General features: G+C 36.4%; 2 protein-coding genes across 2 annotated transcripts; one reads left to right on the forward strand and one right to left on the reverse strand.

The window, feature by feature from the left end:
- Positions 1-4,332: 4,332 nt before the first annotated feature.
- On the reverse strand, positions 4,333-11,482 carry LOC117616674 (synaptojanin-1-like). Its single transcript, XM_034346062.1, has 5 exons — positions 11,020-11,482; positions 7,328-7,437; positions 6,866-7,237; positions 5,758-6,364; positions 4,333-4,836 (listed from the first exon to the last, which is right to left on the reverse strand). The coding sequence occupies exons 1-5, from the start codon at positions 11,255-11,257 to the stop codon at positions 4,757-4,759; spliced, it is 1,407 nt and encodes a 468-aa protein (XP_034201953.1). The 5' UTR covers positions 11,258-11,482; the 3' UTR covers positions 4,333-4,756.
- Positions 11,483-15,293: 3,811 nt separating this feature from the next.
- Positions 15,294-16,661, forward strand: LOC117620306 (zinc finger MYM-type protein 1-like). The gene has a single exon (XM_034350473.1). It carries the CDS (start codon positions 15,294-15,296, stop codon positions 16,659-16,661), a length of 1,368 nt encoding a protein of 455 aa, XP_034206364.1.
- Positions 16,662-18,231: the final 1,570 nt, after the last annotated feature.

Below are 18,231 nucleotides of genomic sequence, written 5' to 3' on the forward strand. Positions count from 1 at the left end.
CATTATTCTGCTCAGCTAACAAGAGGCAAGATACAAGTTCCGAGTACTTCTTGAAACCGCTATGTCTGTATTGCTGTTGAAGGAGGACATTTGAAGCATGAAAAGTGCTCAGAGTTTTTTCGAGCATATCCTCCTCAGATATATTTTCTCCCACATAGCCTCATTAATGAGGTAATTCTGTGCATAGCAGAGTTATACTCGGACACTGACTTGTAATCTTGAAATCTCAAGTGGGTCCATTCGTATCTAGCTCTTGGGAGAGTCATCGTCTTCTGGTGATCGTATCTTTCACCTAGAGCTTTCCACAGAACCAACGGTTCATCAACCACCACATATTCGCTCTTCAGCGCTTCATGGATGTGGCGGCGAAGAAAGATCATGGCCTTCGCATTCTCTTCAGGTGAAGCATCATTCTCATCTACAATTGTTTGTCCGAGGCCATTGGCTCGTAGATGAATTTTGGCATCCAGGACCCATGATAAAAAGTTGTCCCCGGAAAGGTCCAAGGCAGCAAACTCCAGTTTTGCCAAATTTGCCATCCAAAACTTTAGGCTTGAGATCTGGAACATTTAAACCACTTATTAATAGGAATTTCTTTATTCAGGTATATTAATTGATGATAAAAATAAATTGTCATGAATTTGCTGTCCAAAACTTTAGGCTCGAGATCTGGAACATTAAGCCACTTATTAATAGGAATTTCATTATTCAGGTATATTAATTGATGATAAATTCATGAATTAAATTGCTTGTTGTATGGACGTTAATCCCGCACCATACCTTAAATGTGCGGTAAAGTAAACGTGCTTGTATGGGCACTAATTCTGCTCCATACATTTAAATGACAGTAAAGGCGTGGACGATAAACCCGCACCACCCTTTAAAGTAAATTTACGATAAAATAAATGTGCTTGTATGGGCACTAATTCTGCTCCATACATTTAAATGACAGTAAAGCAGTAAAGGCGTGGACGATAAACCCGCACCACCCTTTAAATATTGACGTATGGGTAATAAACCTACACCATACCATAAATAAAATTAAATGTGGGGATAAAAACCTCCACATAATATATATGAAGTGCATAATATATTATAGAGTATGGGCAATATTACTGCGCCACTATTCAAGATATAATAGATGGGTTTTAAGATCACACCATCATTTTATTACAATAATTTGTATTACAATGCGATGGGTAAAAATAAAATTACACCACCATAAAATAACAGGACTGATTAAATAACTTAGAAATTACAAATTACGTTACAAAGAAGTAAATTAAACAAGCATGGATTAAACAACATAGAAATTGTGAGAACACAAAAAAGAAAGTTTGCATGTCGTTTTAGTAGTAAAGTGAGAGTAGACATATGACAGAGAGGAGACAGAGAAATAACCACATAGTGTTGAGTTGAAAAATTTCAGAAATAAAAGGAGAGACTATCGTGCTGTAACGTGTTATAAAATAACCTGAGATATGTGGTGGATTTTGAGCTGAACGTAAAGTAGACGAGACACAGTATTTAACGAGGTTCGGCTATGCCTACGTCCTCGGAGAGCAGCAGCAGTAACCTTTTCACTAAATAAAATAATAGAGCTACAATAGTGTTTACAATATGTGTGGCTCACTGAATTTTCTCTCTGCTCACTTACCCTCTTCTTTCCTCTTCTCCTTTCCTTTTCTTCTTCTCTCTCTTCCTTTCCTTTTCCTCTTCTCTTTCTTCCGTTGCACACCTCTTTCTCTCTTCTTCCTTCTCTATTTATAGGCAGCTGTAAATGACACCCGTGATTCTACAATACACATCCGGGAGTGTGCAGCCTCCAAAGTCTTTGCTTAATTTCTTTGTGGGCCCCATAAATGTGGGCTCCACGTGTTTCTTCTTTACAACACATTCTAGTTTTCGAAAAATGGGCCGCTAGGCGGTTCCTTTTTTAAAAAAAAAAATTTAATAAATAATTTTTATTTTTATTTTTATTTTTTATAAATAAAATAAATAGTATAGCCGCACGGCTATACTATTTAAGTTTCATAATTGCAATTCTGTTTGAAGGTACTCTATCTTTCAGAAAAAGAAAAATAAATAATTCAATATGAGGTCTCTGAATTCTGAGACTGATTTGTAGTTTTTCATTGCCTATGCATTGGGAGCATATCAGCATGGGAATATCTAATATTTAAGTTTCAAATTTCGCCATTAAAATGTTTTGGTAGCTTCTCTTTATATCAAGGCTGTTCTACACAAATGGAGGTGATGCCATTTTGGTGTTAGCATCAAATGGCATTAATTTTCTCTGGAAATGGCCACAGGACCTTAATTCTAGTGGAGTGGTAAAGAATGACATGCTTTATAATTCTTTCCTATTAGATTTCTCCTCTCTTTCCTTTCGAATTGAAACCAGAGGGACAGTTGGTCATTTGATTCTAATGATATTGATTTGTCCCGCTTTGATTTGTCCAAGAATGATTCATATCTCATATCAGCAACAGGAGGGGTGATCTCCATTTTTGACATGACAACATTTAAGGTAAACCCAACACATAGTATTCTTGAAATTTTCTTTTCCCAGCCAAAACTTCCCAAATCTTGTTTGTCAATATACCTAGGTTCTGTTTGCAAATTTCTCATGCTCCAACTCATTGTACTCATAAAAATCTGTTGCGTAAAAACGCATACGATGAAGAAAGTCATGCCACCGCCACCTGCGGCAACATGTCTTGCTTTTCACTCCCGAGATGATGGTATAGTTGCTATTGGCACATGGAAAATTCCACCATTACAATCTCCACTCAGACGAGGTAATTTGTTTGTTCTTGTAAAAAAACAAATCATGCTCGGTGTTGTGATAAAACAAACCCGAAAAGTTTGTCATTGCCTTGATTTATATATTTTGCAGGTTACAAGGAAGCTTGAGGGTCACTCCAAAAGAGTCACTAGCCTTGCCTTCTCGAACACTCTGAATGTACTAGTTTCTTCTGGTGCTGATGCATATTGGAAACTACAATATTACTTTTACACATGGCTTCTACTCTAATGTGACTTCTGTTATTTAACGACGTCGTTTTGACCCTGCAGATTTTTGTATGGGAAAAACAGAGAAGCAAATTGTTGCAGACTCCAGATGGGAAGGAGTTGAGATCATTGTCAGATACTTACATCCAAATTCACCAGAATGAGCTGCACCTCCTTGCCATAAACAAGACTCACCTTGCAGTATATGAAGTGAAAGCTCTAGCATGTGTTTAGGAGGAGGAGAGGCTACCCCATCCCAAGGTCAGGGCATACCATCGCCTCTTATGGATCCAAAAACTGCATTTCACCCAGATTATATTACTGAGAATTGACAAAAATGTATCTGCAGAGATGCCAAACCGCCAGGAAAAAAGAAATCCAAAAAAAAAAAAACGCCATTCAAGTTTTCGAAAAATCGGCCGCCTAGGCGGGTTCTTTTTTATTTTATTTATAAATAGTATAGCCGGGCGGCTGTACTCTTTGAATAATATATTTTGAAAGGTATAGCCGTTTGGTAGCATACTCGGCCAAACGTGTGATTTTTTCGCCCACTACAGATCCCATACTACCCCCCATAAACTGAAAATCCTGTACGCCTTAAATAATATAATTAAAAAGTATAGCCGATCGGCTGCACTCCTTAAATACTATATTTCAAGAGTATAGCGGAGCGGCTGCACTGCTAAAATAATATATTCCAAGAGTATAGCCGATCGGCTATACGCTGACCACACCCCCAGGGACAAAATTGGAGAGCTTCCAGCCTGTGGAATCCGAGGGCATTGTCCCACCGCTTGAAAAAAGCCATTGGTGTGTGATCTCTAGATAATAGAGGCCTGAACAGAATAAGATCTCCTCTCTATATAAGAAATCGGAAGGTATCGGTTATTTGTGGCAATCTACAAGCAAATAGATAACATAGACCAAAGCAAGAAAATAAAAGTATGGACCTACTAAGGGTAATTTACAGGTTATAGAACGTATGATGAAGTAAAAAATTTAAGCTTTCATGTTGAGTGTAGAGAAGTTGGAGAGATGAGCATTTTGTGGGTGCAAATAAAAACTCAAAAATCACTACTACAACTATTTTGTTTTTGTTTTAAATTTTTTTAAGAAGAAAAGTTTAGCGATAGGAGAGGCCACCTCATCCCAAGGTCAGGGCATAACAAGGCCTCTTTGAGGAACTATTTGGCTTTTTGATTCACTTTGTAATTAAAAACACAAGGCACCCAAAAAGCGATCAGGCCACTCAATGATTCACCATGATATTTTTTTTCTTCATATAAAGACGTAGTCACCGCTCCTTCACATGTATACTAACCTATACAAATTGTGTATCAATTTTTACTTTGCCTTGCATTGCAAATGCTCAAAAAGAGCCTGCATATTTTACAATTGATTTCAAGAAAGATAAGGTTCTCTTTGAAAATTCTGCAAGCCAAGTATTCTTCAACTGGTCACACTATCTCTAGGAGGTTTTCCCTTAGGAATGACCGCCCGGTAGTTGCGACATTACAAATGTAAAAGAGAGATGAGAGGCCTGCCACCTTTTTGGCTTTGACCTGCAATCATCTCCTGATTCACTTTTATATGTGTTGTTGCATAAAGAACCTGTTGTGTCAAACTTTTCACATGGGCACTCTACCATCCTCGCCAAAACAAAACTGAGCATGGCACATCATTGTGCTGTTGTGTTTTTGTATGCCTTGCAAATTCTCCTTTGCATAGAGAAAACGAACCATCAACGGAGGAGATAAAAGATCAAGAGTCCTGAAAATTCCAAGAAACGGATTTCCTTGTAGAAAGGTCCTACTGCTGAAGCTGCAAAATGCATACATCATGTGATTAACTTGCATATCAGATGTAAATATCAAATAATTTGGCATGCAGAGCAAGGCAAAAAGTAAATGAAATCAGCAAAAGACAATGTCCATGGATGCATCTAACAAAACATTAGCTTATTTGTTTTGGTTGTCAAATGGCTGCAGCATTCCTAAGTTATTACATACATTTGGCTCTTTACAGATCAGGTCAGTATTAAAATTCCATTACTGATTTCGGTTCATCATCATATCACATTAGTCCCACCAGTTTTAACTCAAAGTTTATTCTCAAGTCTCCATTAAGGTTGCACCAAATTTCAGTTTGTATATTTGTTTATCCAAAAGGATTCCAAAATCTGCTTCAAATATTTGTTTTGTAGACAAGTTCATATAATTCCAAATGTATATTCTTGTATAAAATACCTATGTAATTTGAATATGAACTGTATGCCATATGACTAATTGCATTGAAAAGCCAATCAAAGGATTTAGCAGAAATAACCAGATTCAAAATTAAATCTTCCTAAACCTCAAATAGTATTTCTTTGGTCTATAGGATTAACTTCTCGTAACCGGCATTAGTAAAGCAGGGCAATTTCTACTCTTATCAAACTCATGAGATCAGAAGTCACATAAACCGACTACCAACACCTCAACTACAGAAGGGCCTATTTTCAATTAAGAAAAACCTCTATTGCCAAAAGACAAAATTATGAATAAAGATGCTTAATATCTTATTAACACAGCAAAGAATCATAATTTCTTATAAACTCCAACTCTGAGCCTGCATTCTATATGAATAACTAACACTGCCAAAATCATAAAAAACAAACAACATAATGCATTAAGTCACCAAACATACATGCCAACTAAAAAACAGGAGGAAAAAAAAATGTAAATCTTACTGCTTGTAACTTACATGACAAGGATGGGGAAGGTGACGGAGAAATTAAGTCTTGTGCACTTCCCTTGTTTCCTGGACTCGGAGCATTGGACACTACAGGTGCAGGTGACACATGGGGAGACAATTGAGATGAGGGACTCGTAGAAGGCGAGTAAGGGGAACCATTAGGTGCATAAGTAGGAGGAACAGTAGGGTTAGGATGAGAAGTTGGTGAGGAGCTTGGAGGAATTCCAGAACCGTGGTATGGACATGGACGAGGATGTGGGGGTACCTTGGATGGTGCTGGTGGGAGATGATTACTGTCAGGTGAGGGTGCTGGAGAGTGAACTGGAGAAGCAGGATATGGAGAAATTGTTGGCTCTGGAGATGGAGCGGGAGAAGGAGTAGGGGAGGTTGCAGTAAGTGTACCTTTAAGATAAGAAGATAAACTTATACTTTTAACTTTACCAAAGACTGAGTTATCAAGGCCAAGATTTTTTGCTGGAGAACCAGTGATTGTTTGAGCCAACTGCTTCAATCTCTGTGGCACAATGCCCCCAAACTCAGACATGAGAGACGCTTGAACTACAACTGGGGCATCTGTAGTTGAACCCAATTTGTTTGTAATTTGCAAAAATACATTCTGCATGAAGAGAAAAATTGCACTTATTTATCACTAAAGTACAATGCAAACTTGAGAGCATCATCCAATACCAAGATTGTTTAAGTTGATAATATGGGTCCTTAACAACTATGAAAATCCAGATGGACATTTAAATTTGGAAAATGCACACTTGTATACACATTATCCTTTTAAATCTTCAGGAAGAAAGGTCGGTACTCTATGTTGCTACCTTTTTGGTGTCTTTGTTTCCATAACTGTTAAGATTAGGCTTTATATTTCATAACTGAAAACAATTCTTGCATAGATCTCATGTATGGTGCAGAACTTAGCAGCTATAAGAAAGGTTTGGATCTGAAATGATGATTCCAGCATATTAGAATATTAAATAAACTGTTGCCCCACGTTCTAACAGCTAAAGTTTTAGGAAATAGTGCTGAACCAAAGTTCATAAATCAGAAGCCCAAAAGTTGGTGCCTGGAAAGAACTGTGCGAAAAGTTACTCAAATAGTGGTGTTATACCTCATAAGACCTTAGATGCAATCCAAACCTCAACTGCTCCTTTAACTGAACAAAGTTTTCCACTATGTCTGATGTAGAATTATTGAGAGTAAAATTAAACAGGATCTGGGGTATCTGCCAGATCGAAGCAGATTGCCCAGGAATCACAGTGATTCCCGCCGGATACTTCAGAATCTCAAACATAGATGGCTGCCCAAAAATTGATGTTGTCACCGTAAGATTTGTTTGCTTAAGGAACAGCTCAACGAAAGATGACCTCAGTACACTTAAGGACACTGGAATCATTGGAGCATTTATTGGATCGGAAAGAACCCCAAAAACCACATCAGTCCAGTTATATGCATCATTTTGGTGCATGGACAAAATAGCCACCTGTTGAGAATAAGCATACTTCAGTTTGACGATTCACTTTGCATGAAAGTAATATGATATGGTATATAATGCAAAAGCTTGAAATTGTACCTTTGTACCTGGGACACCTATTTCCCCATTGATATCATATTCTAATCTTCTGATGTGTGGAACAAGGTCCATAACTGGCTTTTCCAGTCTGAAGTATGCCTGAACTGTGGCTGGAAAAAGATAAAGAAACACATAAGCATTCACCTTTTTACTTCTGTAAGCATGAGACGAAATCAGAAACCCTAAATCTTAACAATAAAAAGATAGACAGGTTAAAGCAATAAAGAACATGCATGTTAGCTCCAAATCATCAAAAATAGTATTGGAAATATCAAATTTCCAATTAATCTTTAATTTCTAAAAACATTAAATGGTTTTTTTCTTTTTGGACCAGTGAAAAAGATTGTTCTAGTATGGAAGGTACAAAGATATTACATAAATGGGTTGTCTTAATTCAGCAGCAATTATCTCCGACATAAGCAAATTGGTACAATATTACCATAATCACATATACGGCCTAGACTAATATAATTATATTTATCTATTGAAATATCAAAAAATATATTTCCCCAATTACTATAATCATATATCTAGTTGCCTCTTGCCCTCAAATAATATGCATGCATTAGAATCCAGTCTCTGCACCATGCAGTCATTAGGAGCCCAGTTGATTTTTGGAGTTGTTTGGGGTGAAATTCAGTGAGTCTCAGGTTGGTATCCCTAGACTGAAAACATTTGTCTTAAGACATCTGAATTGCCCAAATTTGGAAATTGATATAGTTCACTATACATAATGACATTTCTGTCCATCCACATTCTATCTTTGAGGCATAAACTTTTGTTGATCCTAGAGTATTGTGTTTTAGGCATGGTAGGACATGCTTTACTTTTGGGAATTACATGACACCTAACATGTTTATGGCAGTGCTAATATTACGATGTATATATTATTTTATGTAATTGCTAGGATACTGGAGTTCCAGTTCGTAAGTTGACAATTGTTTTTTATTTTGCATTTGAGGTTAGTTGCTTGTATCATAAAAACTAGTCTTTTCTAACGAGACCAAAAATACATAAAAACTAGTGTTTCCTAACAAGATATTTCTCTAGAATTTACTATTGACAAATGCTATTGTTATTATCATTATTATTACTCTTTATTATTGTTACTGTAATTATGTAAATTATTATTTTGATAAGAAGAAAAACACCATTATCAAAATAAAATGATAAAAGTACAACAACAGTGAACAACCAGTTCCCGGAAGCTAAAATAATAAAATCTATCAGCAGGCAATTTTGATCAGAGTTAAAGCAACAAACAAGAAACCAAAGCGCACAAAAAACTCGATACACAGCAGCTCCCAATCTGCATAAACAAAGAGACTGTGATTAATATCACAGATCTAGCAACAGAATTTGTCATGGCATTACTTGACTTTTTTTTATTTTTTGCTAGGGCATTAACTTTTAATCTAACCTTCTAATACAAACTCACACCCCCTTTTTTGTTTTCCAATCTTTCTCGTTCGGATAAATGGAGAAGGCACCAAAATAAGGTCAGACCACTCAATGATTCGCCATGATACTTTTACATAAAGATGTATCCGGCTTCATCACAAGTACACGATAGTAAACTATACAAATCTAGTGTAACAATTTTTACTTTGTCTGGCATTGCAGATACTAAAAACAGATATGGTTCTTTTGGAAAATTCTCCAGGCACACTCTTAGACTGCTCAGAATTCATATGTCGTTAAGGTCAATTTGGTTGCATGACAAGTTTTTTATATGAGTTAATTTACATTACAATTAAATTTTTGGTTTTTATTCTTAAAAAGGAAAAACTTTTCAGGTCTATCATCATTCTTTTTTACTTAATAGGAGACTGAATAAGAGAAATGCCCATGGTAGTACAATAATCAGAAAATCAAAAGAGATAATAACTAAAAAGTTCAAAGTCTACAACTTAATGGCAAGAGTATATATTTGGGTCAATTGTTATTAATCTTGAGTACAAGTCAATTGGTATGAGAGTCTATTTATTTGGTCTTAGGAAAACACAATATCTTTAAGTTTTATAGGAGTCTCCTGTTACTCATCATGAATCTAAGGATATTTCTATAATACTTTATGAGTCTTGGATGAATGAAATTATAAGTTTTTTTTAAGGCTTGGTGCCTTCATATCCCCTCTACCTTCTCCTCTCTCTTCTTTCTAAATTCTTCTCCATCTCTCTGATTTCTCTAAAATTACAGCAATTATACACTGCTTGTTTGTTCGCTAAAATATTTTACTTCTAAAAGTTCCAATCTTAAGCCCACGGCCACCATAACCCTAGGCAACATAACTTGCAATGTCCTGCATCAGGAATATCCAAAAGTAGATGGAGATAGGGTTGCATGATTTTGGTGTGGTCTGTCCTTTCTTGATCCTGGGAATAATATGTTATTTGATTTTTGTTCCTTTGTGTAGTTGTAACTTGAAATGGCCTCTATAACCATCCTCTACATCAGTAGAACTATTAAGACTGCTGGTCAATTATTTCCTTTTTTTCGTAGGTATATATCTATTTCCTTTCTCATGAGGAAATAAAAAGTTACTTTTCTTGAATATGAAACATTTATTATTCTCAGTTCTTTCTAAGAACCAACTTCAGAGAAAACATATGAGAAATAACATAGACCATTAACATTGTAATTCCACACAATTCATTAACTGCTATTTCCACTAATGGAAAACAGATTATTTGGCTACATGAACGCAGACTACGTGGTGAGATATCCAATTTCAGACAATTTTCACCTCTGCAGTCAACTGCAGAAGCCCTGTTCCTCGTGAATGCACACCAAAGACAAATACATCTATTGGTAACTATTAGAATAGCAATTCTGACAGGACAGGACATTATGGTCACTTCCAAGCCTATAGTAGATCCACCACCAGCAGAAAAGCATTTCTGGAAATATGAAACTTATTTAGGTCTTAGTGTCTAACTAGATCCATCAACCCTAAGCGTCATAAATGCTCCTGAATTCAACTAAATCTAAGGGAAAGCTCCGTACTGAGCAAATCTTTGCATGATAATCTTCAGTTTGTGCTTTAGCCAGAGCCACACATATGACATATATAAAATAGCATCAAGGAAACTAGGACACACAGCACGAGTGTATGCAAGTGCACAAGCACAAGATTATGAGAAATCATGAGAGAACCAATTCCTTTCCCACCCCATCCTAAATTTAAGGTGAATTAACTCGTACCAGATCCACAATACACCTTGAAAACTTAACTACTTAACCAGAAGGTGAAATAACGCATAAACCATCTCCTCAGAACATCAGAAATGCTTAAAACGAATCGAGAATGCCATATCCTATATATAGCCAGATGAGTGAAACAATGCAAGACCTGAATTATAGAACACAGTGTAATACCACTTGCGCCTTCCCTAAAATAACCAAAAAACCCCATTTATTTAAAATCACCAAAAATCCCTAATAATTAGGTAAACTACTACCACACATCAACACAACAAGGTAAACTGCCAAAACCCCATTTGCTTAAAACATTCAAAGACCCCCAATTTTACAACAAAGATAAATCACATACCCATTTGCTCATAGCATCAGAAAAATCTTATAATGAAAATTAAATAAATAAATAAAAGAAGAATCAAAGTGAAGCATATATAAATATATATCTATATATAGATTAGAGAGAGAGAGAGAGAGAGAGAGAGAGGACATACCACTGAGCTTAATTGCCTCTTTGGCATCAAACCCAGATTTGGTTGAACGGTAAGGAAGGATCCAGAAGATCCCAGAGAGAAAAATTGATAAGCTGAGAATTAACACAAAAACGCATCTAAAGCTGAAGTCTTTGGCGATTCTATTAAAAACCATCGAACATCCAGGACAGATGAGTTCCGAAGAATTTTCACCCCCATGACTCTGCTGCTGATGCAGATTTTGCTCACCCTTCCCCATTTGCAGAGCATCTGGGATTTCCCTCTCTTTCTTTCTCAGTCTAAAGAGAAGAGAATACAAAGGACACAAGAAGCAAAAGAAGAAGAAGAAGATGAAGGTGAAGATGTGAGGGACAAGTGTTCATGGTGGGTATCGCCCTGTTTAAACCATTAAAAGGACAATAACCTTCTTTCCTTTTCTTTTCGTTTTTTACTCACACTCTCTCTCTCTCTCTCTCTACACTCTGTCACTCACACACTCCTCTACTGAGTCTATTCTTTTTTTTTTTAATCTTTTTTTATTCCAAGTTATTCTTTAGGCTACCGAACGTTGAGAAGAAGCAAAGTTTGAAAAAGAAAGTGTGAGAGAGCATAAAGATTAAAGAGATGAAGCTATTGATGGATAATATTATCTTATAAAAGTGAAACCAAAAAAATGCTCCATCCACAATGATTTTAATTTGAAAAGTGGCTATCTGCCATATTCATGGTGGATTTCAACAGTATTGCTAATTTTTTATGTATGTTTTTAACTTTGAATTTTTCTATTTAAATCCAATGTAAGTATGAGTTTACATCTTTCTTTTTTTTAAATGTAAAAGGACAATAAATTATATAATACTTAAAACCTAACTTTAGTCCATCTATACACACCAATCACCATTTATCATGATCTGAAACAAATGTATGAATATCAGTACTAAGCTCCACCCCAATTAAAACTTTGAACTTTATCGCTACAAATGTGTCGTATCCTCTGACGTACTCTTACTTAATCAACCCAACAACCTTCAGAATAGTAGATGTTAGACATGAGAATATAATTCATAGGTTTTGTTGATGCTCAAAATTGGACATAACTTAGGATATGTGAGATATATACATACATTAGACAATAGATGTACGTGGTTCACCTGAATGGGCTACATCCACAGAGAGATGTTCTCATTATAATAAGTTGTGATGACGTAGTACAAGGGGTTGGTCCCAAAGAGAAGAGGAAGAAGAGAGATAGCATCCTTTAAAAGTGGAGAGTGGTCTCATTTTATAGGTGAGGGAGAGTCCTCCCTTACAATATGTCGAAGTGGGACTTCTTGGTGTTATTTCTAGTTGCTTTCCCAATCACAATACTAATAGAAGTCCCCCCAAGTTCCTGAGTAAGAGGGTACTTCTTGGTTAGGGATTTGTAATTCGAGTCCTGAGCAACCTCTTAGTTTGTCTACAAGGCCGTATGGTGCACTACGCCCAGTCCCCCCAAGTCCCCATGTAAGAAGGACCTTGAAGGGAATGACTTGGGAATTAAAAAAAAACCAAATGGTTTCCAAGTCCCCCATCATGTTTTTTTATGGTGCCTAAGCAAGGATGTTGAAGGGAAAAGTCTTGAAATCGTACCAATTGGTCAATGATAACGTGCCAATAGGTGGGGTGCCAAAAGGCATGATACTTGTGTGTGGCAAGGTAGGTGCTGATAGGTAAAATCCCGAAAAGGGGGGGGGGGGGGGGGGGTGGGGGTGTCAAAGGGCATAATCCTTGTGTGTCGCAAGGCGATTGCCAAATGGCAAGATGCTTGTGTGTCACAAGGTAGGTACCAAAGGGAATGATACTTGTGTGTCACAAGTTAGGTTTCGAAGGGAAATTATGCAAATGTGCCGAAGGGCAATGGTGCAAGTAAATAGTAGTTAGTAGAGTTGAGAACAAGTCTTCTTTTAGTATGTAACCAATCCTTAACATAAAATACTTATTGGAGAATCTCCCCAGATATACAAGGCAAAAAGTCGTTTTTGGTCCATGTAGTTTGCTACTTTTACCACTTTGGTCTCTATCGTTTCAATTTAATCAATTTTGTCTATGTAGTTTTCAATTTAAGCAATTAAAGGACAAATTCTATTTTTTTTCAAAATAAAGTAATTGCCATTATTTGTTAATGGGCATTTCGGTCCAAACAAAAGCTAGAAAAAAAAAAAAAGGAAAGATAAAAAATTTATTGAAAGTTAAACTTAAAAATCAAAAGAAAAACAAAAACAAAAACATCTCTCCATCTAGGGATGTCAATGGATCGGATAGGGGCCGGGGATGACAATACCATCCCCATTCCCGCCATCGTCCCCGAACCCATCCCCGTTTAATAGTTTCGGGGAATTCTCATCCCCGTCCCCGTCGGGGGACTATCCCCGAATCCCCGATTTCCTTTGCATAAAAAATATTTATCATACATTTTAACATTAAGTTTCATATTAAATTATCATTCAATACACCCAAATTAACTATAAAGTTCAACTCAATCATTCAAAATCACATCAATATGAAATTCCAAAGAAGATTAGGAAGAATTAGGAGAGGGAGGTTAACTTAAGGTTAAACATAAATATTATAATTATATATTTATTTAAATATAAACATATATAATTTCGGGTCGGGTTCAGGGATGGGGACGCCAATACCATCCCCTCCATATACCTGTCGGGAATTTTTCAAGTTCGGGGATCCACATACCCGATACCAGTTTGGCCCCAAAATTTCCCTTCGTTAGGGTCGGTGACCCGCCTCCGTGGAGATTTTTGCCATCCCTCCATCGCTCTCCTCCTAGCTCTCCCCCCTAGCTCGACTTAGCCAACCAAACAAGCACCCTCGCCGCCCCCTCAAGCAGACACCCCATCTTTTAGCCCAGCCCCACTTCTTCACGCAGCCAACATCTCCCCCACTATTACAAGTAGTTGTTATAGCTAGTCACTTCATCCAAATCTTCTTTCTTTATAGGCTTATTATTCCAAGCATCCCCTACTTCGTCCATTAGCAAAGCATTTCAAATTATCAAGTTTTTCAATGTCATAGACAAGGATGAAAATATCGGCCGACATATCCCTTTTTTTAGGTGTCGATACAGATACAAGGGGGTAAGCCTTTTTTTAGGTGTATATATACATGTACATTTCATCATATGCATCTTATACTTCGTATATTTTGAATTTTATTAGTTCAATACATTCGTTGATAATGTGCTTAATATCTATGAAAGTTGCAACTTAAGTAACTTTTCAGAGAGAGACGGGACAGCCAGAGGCGGATCCACAGAGGAGCAAGGGTGGTCAATTGACCTCTGCACCCTCTGAAATCCTCCATTAGAGCAGCTGAAGTTGACCCTCGCAAAGTGTTCGACGAAATGCCCCAAAGGGGCAAGCTGTGTTTGTGCGCAGATGGAGGAGAAGACGCTTGTTCGCTCGATGTCAAAATGACGTCGTTCCACTAAAGCTTTTTTTTATTTAATTTTTATAACCTATACCAAAACGTGCGCGCCTTTTTTTTTTTTTTTTAAAAAAAAAAAAATTTAAAACCTAACCAAAATGACGTCGTTTTGGCACAGGTTTAAAAAATAATAATAAAAATTGCCCAGCAACGTGATCTGTTATGTTTTGCCTGATAATTCCCCCATCCCCAAATGTTAAAACTCATTTCTTCTTACCTCTAAACCTCTCAACCCTAAATCCCCAACTCAACATTCACTTCCTTCCCCCACAAATACGGCGGCTACTCTAGCAAAGTGGCGGCGCGACAGCAAAGTGGCGCAGCAGCAAATTGCATAAGTGATTTCAATTTTCAAAGGTGGATTTGTCCCTCAAATTTGAAGGTATTTTATTCTAATTTCTTTATGCTTTAATTAATTAGTAAAGATTGTTATATGTTTGTGTTTTTCTTGATTAGTTGTTATTGTTTGTTGTGGAGATTTTATTTTGTTTGTTAGTTTGAATAAATTAAGTTTGTTATTCTTTTATTTTAGTTTGAATAAATTAGGGATTTTGGTTTTAGTTGGTTAGTTTGAATAAATTAGTTTTATTTTTATGTTAGATTATATCTTGGCTAGTTTGAATAAATTAGGAGTTTTGGTTTTGGTGAGTTAGTTTGAATAAATTAGGATTTTACTTTTATGTTAGATTATATCTCTTGGTTAGCATGATTAAATTAAGGGTTTTGGTTTTGGTTAGTTAGTTTAAATAAATTAGTAATTATTATTATTATTTTTTAATGTTGATGCTTGAATGATTATTTCTACCAATTCAGTTATGGAACGCTACTTTAAGAGAAGGTTTGCATTAACTACTTCTAGTTCGGATAATGTGGGTAGTTCGAGTTCGGGAGATGTGGGTATTTCAAGAGATGTGGATAGTTCGAAAGAAAGTGAGTTGCAAGATATCTTGGCTAATCTTATTGCAGACCCTGGACTTCGACCTCAAATGTTGGATTATGATCCTAACATTCAAAACGAAGTTCAAATAGCATATCTACAAAAGGGTCCATGTCAGCCTAAGGATCGCACATTTTCACAAACTGATCTTTCAGGGTATGATCGACGCTTTAATGTCAAGTGGTTTGATGAGTTTGACTGGTTGGAGTACAGTATTAGTAAAGATGCTGCATTTTGCCTTTATTGTTATCTCTTCAAATCCAATTTCAGAATTGGTCAAGGGTGTAGCGACGCCTTCACAGAGATGGGTTTTAGGAATTGGAAGAAGAAAGATAAAATTAGGCAACATGTTGGACCTGTTGGAAGTGTTCATAATCAATCTAGACAGTATTGTGTGGATCTTATGAATCAAAAGCAACACATCCGAACAGTTTTGATAAAGCAATCAGAGCAAGCTCGTATTGATTATCGTATTTACTTGACAGCTTCTCTTGATTGTGTGAGATTTTTGTTGAGGCAAGGTCTTCCTTTTCGTGGGCATAATGAGAGTGACACTTCAAGCAACAAGGGGAATTATTTGGAGCTCTTACAATTTCTTACTGATCGTGATGAGTATGTGAAAGCCGTTGTGTTAGAAAATGCTCCTAGGAATCTCAAGTTAATAGCTCCAACAATTCAAAAAGATCTTGTGAATGCTTGTGCCACTAAAACTATTAAGAAAATCATTAAGGATATGGATGGTGCATTCTTTTCTTTATTAGTTGATGGATCACGTGATGTGTCAATAAAAGAACAAATGGCGGTGGTGTTTCATTATGTGGACAAAAATGGGGATGTAACTGAGAGGTTTGTGGGCATTCAACATGTTAGTGATACTACATCAACCTCACTCAAGGAGGCTATTGACAGATTGTTTTCAAGAGAGGAATTGAGCATTTTCATGCTAAGAGGACAAGGATATGATGGAGCTAGTAATATGAAAGGTGAGTTCAATGGTCTTAAAACACAGATTTTGAGAGAAAATCCTTTTGCCTATTATATTCATTGTTTTACACATCAACTTCAATTAGCTCTTGTAGTCACGGCGAATAGAAATGCTGATATTGCCATTTTCTTCACATCTTGCAATAGCTTGGTTAATATTGTTGGAGCATCGTGTAAGCGTCGTGATATGCTTAGAGATCAACTCCAAAAGGATATTACGGAAGCTCTTGAGAAGATACTTTTCCAACAGGGTGAGGCTTAAAACAAAAAACTTGTCTCAAGCGTCCCGGTGATACACATTGGAACTCACATTATGGTACATGACTTAGTATCATCTCCATGTTTAAATTTGTGGTGAGAGTGCTTAAATTGATTATTGAGGATGTCTCGACTAATAATCTAGATGAAGTAAATAGGTCATTGAGAGAAATACAATCTTTTGAGTTTGTATTTCACTTATTTTTCATGAGATCTATATTGGGAGCCACAATTACTTGTCACAAGCATTACAAAGGAAAGATCAAGACATTGGAAATGTAATGACTTTAGTCAAAGTTTGCAAGGACCAACTACAACACATGAGAGAGAATGCATTTGAAGCCTTGCTTGATTAAGTATCTTCCTTTTGTGTCAAACATGATATCTTGGTTCCAAACATGGATGATGCATATGTAGCTCAATGGAGATCACATCAAAGAGCTCCTAAAATAACACACCTCTCCATCATTATCGTGTGGACATCTTTATTCAAATTATTGAGTGGCAACTTGCGGAATTAAATCATCGTTTCACTGAGGTAAATTCTGAGTTACTTCTTTGTTTGACATGTTTCAGTGAGGTAAAATAATGTGCACGGTTCTGTTTTCATTTAAAAGCTTCTTTGACAGAAAACATCTGTCACTTCAGGCCTTTCCATGAGTTCGCAGAAGGCAGTTGACTTAAGGGATTATGTTTGCATTACACATTTGGTATTAGATTAGGTGTTTGTTTCATTACTTCATTTACTAATCTGAAGTTCAAGTTGGTGCAATGGCTCATGACACAATCGATAGTGAATTCATATCAAGTTATGCCTCTCATAACTTATCTTCGTCTTTTGAGTTGTACTTTCTGAAGAAAAAAAAATTTTAAGCAATGCATTTTGCATAAACATTGCTGAGGGTGAACACGGCAAGCAGTCTTGCCCAGTCTGATGGTTTCTTTGATTGCCATGATATTGTTTTAGGTTTTTTTTCCTCTTCATGGCAAAAGCTCTTATATTGTTTTTCTTTATGATTTTGTTTGTTAATAAATCTGTTTGTGTGCTTGCAGTTTCTGATCATCCGCTGAGTGCTGTGGTTTGCCTGAAAAGGATAAGTACAGCATTGGCCAGGAAGTGGAATATTTTGTAAATCAACTAGGATGGTGTCTGCAGAACAAGAAACAATTTTCGTATTGTGAATCGAATTTTGCATCTTTCTGCGTAGATTTTGTTTACTTTATGTTGTATACACATACGTAGTACGAACGCATAACCACACATTCACCTCAAAAAAAAATGCAATGTGTTAAAATTTCTAACTTAAGGTCCTCTCATAAACAAGTTTTCTTGTATCATGCATACCATCCATGTGGCTTCTTTCCTTTTAATAATTGTTTCAAGGAAAGAAAACGCTACGAAAATTCTGGGTGCCTTCATGTTAATTGCCGGTATGTTCCCTCAGTCGGGATGTCCCAAATACCGAGTTTTGATGTGAAATTAATTAGTGAATAAGAAAAGAGTGCCAAAATGTAAAAATAAACTGATTATCAAACGAGTCTGTAATTTATGTACCTTGTATGAGAAATACATC

This window comes from Prunus dulcis, chromosome 1, assembly GCF_902201215.1.
Source record: "Prunus dulcis chromosome 1, ALMONDv2, whole genome shotgun sequence".
NCBI lineage: Eukaryota > Viridiplantae > Streptophyta > Magnoliopsida > Rosales > Rosaceae > Prunus > Prunus dulcis.

Excerpts from the sequence above, each read along its gene's own strand:
- LOC117616674 (XM_034346062.1), bottom strand. The coding sequence starts at position 11,257 with ATGGGGAAGGGTGAGCAAAATCTGCATCAGCAGCAGAGTCATGGGGGT. Across the intron at positions 7,438-11,019 it reads AGAGGCAATTAAGCTCAGTG|CCACAGTTCAGGCATACTTC; the intron begins GTATGTCCTCTC and ends ATCTTTTTCCAG. Across the intron at positions 4,837-5,757 it reads ACCTTCCCCATCCTTGTCAT|CTTCAGCAGTAGGACCTTTC; the intron begins GTAAGTTACAAG and ends TGCATTTTGCAG.
- LOC117620306 (XM_034350473.1), top strand. The coding sequence starts at position 15,294 with ATGGAACGCTACTTTAAGAGAAGGTTTGCATTAACTACTTCTAGTTCG.